The 3,230-nt window shown below is 39.8% G+C and overlaps 1 protein-coding gene across 1 annotated transcript in view; it reads right to left on the reverse strand.

The window, feature by feature from the left end:
- Nucleotides 1-840: 840 nt before the first annotated feature.
- LOC110039212 (probable protein phosphatase 2C 23) overlaps nucleotides 841-3,230 on the reverse strand; it is a 2,998-nt gene continuing 608 nt past the window's right edge. The window contains 4 exon segments of the mRNA XM_020744204.1: nucleotides 841-1,142; nucleotides 1,224-1,488; nucleotides 2,232-2,345; nucleotides 2,452-3,230. The exon segment at nucleotides 2,452-3,230 is cut by the window's right edge and continues 14 nt beyond it. Of these exon segments, the coding sequence (XP_020599863.1) occupies nucleotides 1,027-1,142; nucleotides 1,224-1,488; nucleotides 2,232-2,345; nucleotides 2,452-3,230 (1,274 nt within the window). The 3' untranslated portion in view covers nucleotides 841-1,026.

Below are 3,230 nucleotides of genomic sequence, written 5' to 3' on the forward strand. Positions count from 1 at the left end.
CAGTCAAGGCGGCCGATCGAGTGGCAATCTCCTCCGTTGTGGTAAAAGTGGGTTGACCGATGGGACGCGATCAAGGATTCCAACCTATGCTTTGATCGGTGCAGACTGCAGATGTGGTTTGCCATTCGAATCTCTCACCGTAGTGTGCCGGTCAATTCTTGATTACGGCGAGATTGGTTGCAGGACTGTAGAAAGCATCAATCAGCTGGTCGTTTGATTGCTTTGAGATTCGTGCTAACAGCTTTGATATATACAATGTAAAAACCCCTTCTATATATTAAAATGGTATAGAAATAAAGACATAAAGATTTGATAAAATACTAGTAGATATTTTCATTTCAATATGCACAAAATTAGCGCGCCATGCTCTCACCCTTGTGGCATCCAAAAAGTCCAATGGCACATCGCATTGAATTTGAAGTTGAATTCGGATCGATTTATATTAACTCAAAATCCAACTACTCCCATCGCATTCATTTTTTATTTGAATTCAAATAGTTTACCCAATCTTCAACTACTTAATAAATAATAGCAAAAACTTACTTATTACACTTGTACCATTTAAATCCAATTCTGAAAATTTCTTCATTACTTAAAGTTCAAAGCTAAATATCCATCTTCAACAGTTTACACTTTCATTCCAACTGCTGCTTCTAGTTGCCTCCAACAGCTCCCGAACTTTCTTCTCTTCCTCACCCCACATCATCAAGACGACTAATCTCCTACTATTATTGTAGTTTACTCCACTTTATGCTGTATAAAAGTACTCTTACAAATTTGCAAAGTGATCATTCAGTGACTGCAAATCAGTAATAATCATGCACTGAAAAATTAATAGAATTATACATTCGTTTAGAGTGACAAATTACATTGCATTTTAACAATAATAATTGAATCGAATAATTTAATTTGCACCTTTACAAAATAAGTAAATTTTATCTTTCCCCAATCACTAAAAAGAATGAACCACAGCCGAAGATCATCAGTAAAACTCTACAATTGTTCTCGTACCAATATACCCCCTATTTACACAAAAGATCTCCATATCTTTCCCTCCAAGGAGATCACAATCACTGAAACATCATCATGATACCGCCTCCGATCCCCCTGAGGTATCTCGAGCAATTCATGAAAGTCCATCCCTGCATCAAAAAAATTTTTACATACATAACCTTCTTCTCTTCTCCAATACTTCTTAATAATTCAATAATAAACTAATTTACCTGCTTTCTTTGCGGCACGAAAGAGGACTTCTTCCACGAGATGCTGTGCAGGATCACCTTCAGGCGTTGTTGAAATGAAAAGCTCTACTTGTGTCACTGCCTCATCGTTGGTTAAGTACTGGTAGAGACCATCAGAGGATAATATTAAGAATCTGTCTCCTGAGCTGAGCTTATAATGATATAGGGATGGATTGCATGTTATGTATGGAGAAGTCCCAATATAGTCTATTCTGAACATTTTGAGAAGGGCATCGTTCCATTTAGGCTGACAAAAACCAAAACTGGAAATAAGTTGAAGGACCCATTTCATTTCAAAGCTAATTCTATTTCAAAAAAATAAAAAATTATTTTGTACACTTATACCACCCAAATCTTTCATATTACATAAACAAATACCACCATTTTACTTTTAAAAAGTGAAATACCCACTTTAACGCATAGGCGAGTTTGAAAATTGAAGTTTAGGCCTTAGATATGTAAATACATAAGAATTGTGGTATGTATATAAACCTTCCTTGAAACTTTGCAAGTATAAGAGGAAATTTATAAGATTATTCCACTCTAATGTGCATTTTAACACTATTAATCAACATGGAGTTAGAACATTATCATCAAAGAAAATTCGTAAGGCAAAAGTTGCCCGGCAAGTTGCTCAACCTTCCTTGTCGTCAAAACATTCTCTAATTAACAGTTTATTGCAAGTCACTCCACCAAATTGTTTAATCCTTTATCAACTCAAACCAAGGAAAATCCTTATTCCTTCTTCAACATGAAGCCAAATCTAGATCCTTTACTTCAGGGATAAGCAATTGAAATCAAACTGTAGATCTAATTGTTAGCCTCAAGCAACCAAGGAAAAACTGGGTGCTTTAAGTTTCTTTATAGTAAGCTACAGGGAATCAACCATGGTATAATGATGATGTTAAAACATATGAACAGGCAATCACAGCAGATAAGTGTAAGCAGATTCTTCAAGAATGATTAATGCTGCAACAAACCTAATCTTACCTGTTTCAGAAATCCGGCTCCGAAGGCTCTTGTAACTTTCAGATAACCCTTCACACGATCATTAGTAATAGCTGAAGCATCATCTGGATGTTCTTTCTTTATTCTGCGAACTTCCTGAATCACAAATAATAAAATCAATATCATTGAGATTATCACATGATTTCCAGAGAAGTAAGAACTTTAGAAAAGAAAAAATGGAAAGGGATGAATTAATCATAACCTGTTCTACACAAGTGCTATGATCCAAGGTAAGTTGTAGAGCAGACAAAATACGCAGATCAACCATCCTTTCACCATAATCATTCACAGAATCGTTATTGAAGCTTTCATGTTCTTCAGAGCTAGTCCTCGCTAAAACCGCTCGGCTATCTCCAACGTTCATCAAGTACACATCTTTACCTCTCATTAACATTACCAGCAAGCAGGAACCCATCAACGCAAGCTCGGGATTCTCCTCCATCATCTTGTCGGCGACTTCTAAATACGCCTCCTCTGTTTTCCTCAGAGCACGAGAAAGAGACCTAAGGATTTGGACGTGCTCTCCTTCCAAAAAGTTCCCTTTTTTACTATTTTGGAAGCAATCACCGGAAAGCTCGCGGCTTTCTTCGCAAAGCAAGCCGTTGAGCTCGCGCTGGATGGCGGGGTAGAGATTGGAGAGGAGGTAGTCGGTGGCGTCAGGACCGTTGAAGCCGTCGTAGATGCCGACGAAGACCCAACCGCGTGAGACGACGACGTGAACGCGGTCCTCCCCGGCTTTACCTTGGGCCCAATCGATTCCGGGCGCGGCGGAGGCTTCTTCGTGGCTGCTGGTGGTTTCGACGGAATCAGAGTCTTTTGGGGCAACAGCGGAGACGCGGGTGGCGGCACCGATGGCTCGGGATAGACGACGGAGGAGGGAAGAGGCGGCGTGGCGAGAGCGGATGCGAGTATTGCGGGTGGGCTTGTCGATGGGACCGGAAAGGAAAGAGCGCTCGATTGGGCCGGAGAGGAAGCCGCGGG

The sequence above is a fragment of the Phalaenopsis equestris genome, unplaced genomic scaffold, assembly GCF_001263595.1.
Source record: "Phalaenopsis equestris unplaced genomic scaffold, ASM126359v1 Scaffold235849, whole genome shotgun sequence".
In the NCBI taxonomy this organism is placed as follows: Eukaryota; Viridiplantae; Streptophyta; class Magnoliopsida; order Asparagales; family Orchidaceae; genus Phalaenopsis; species Phalaenopsis equestris.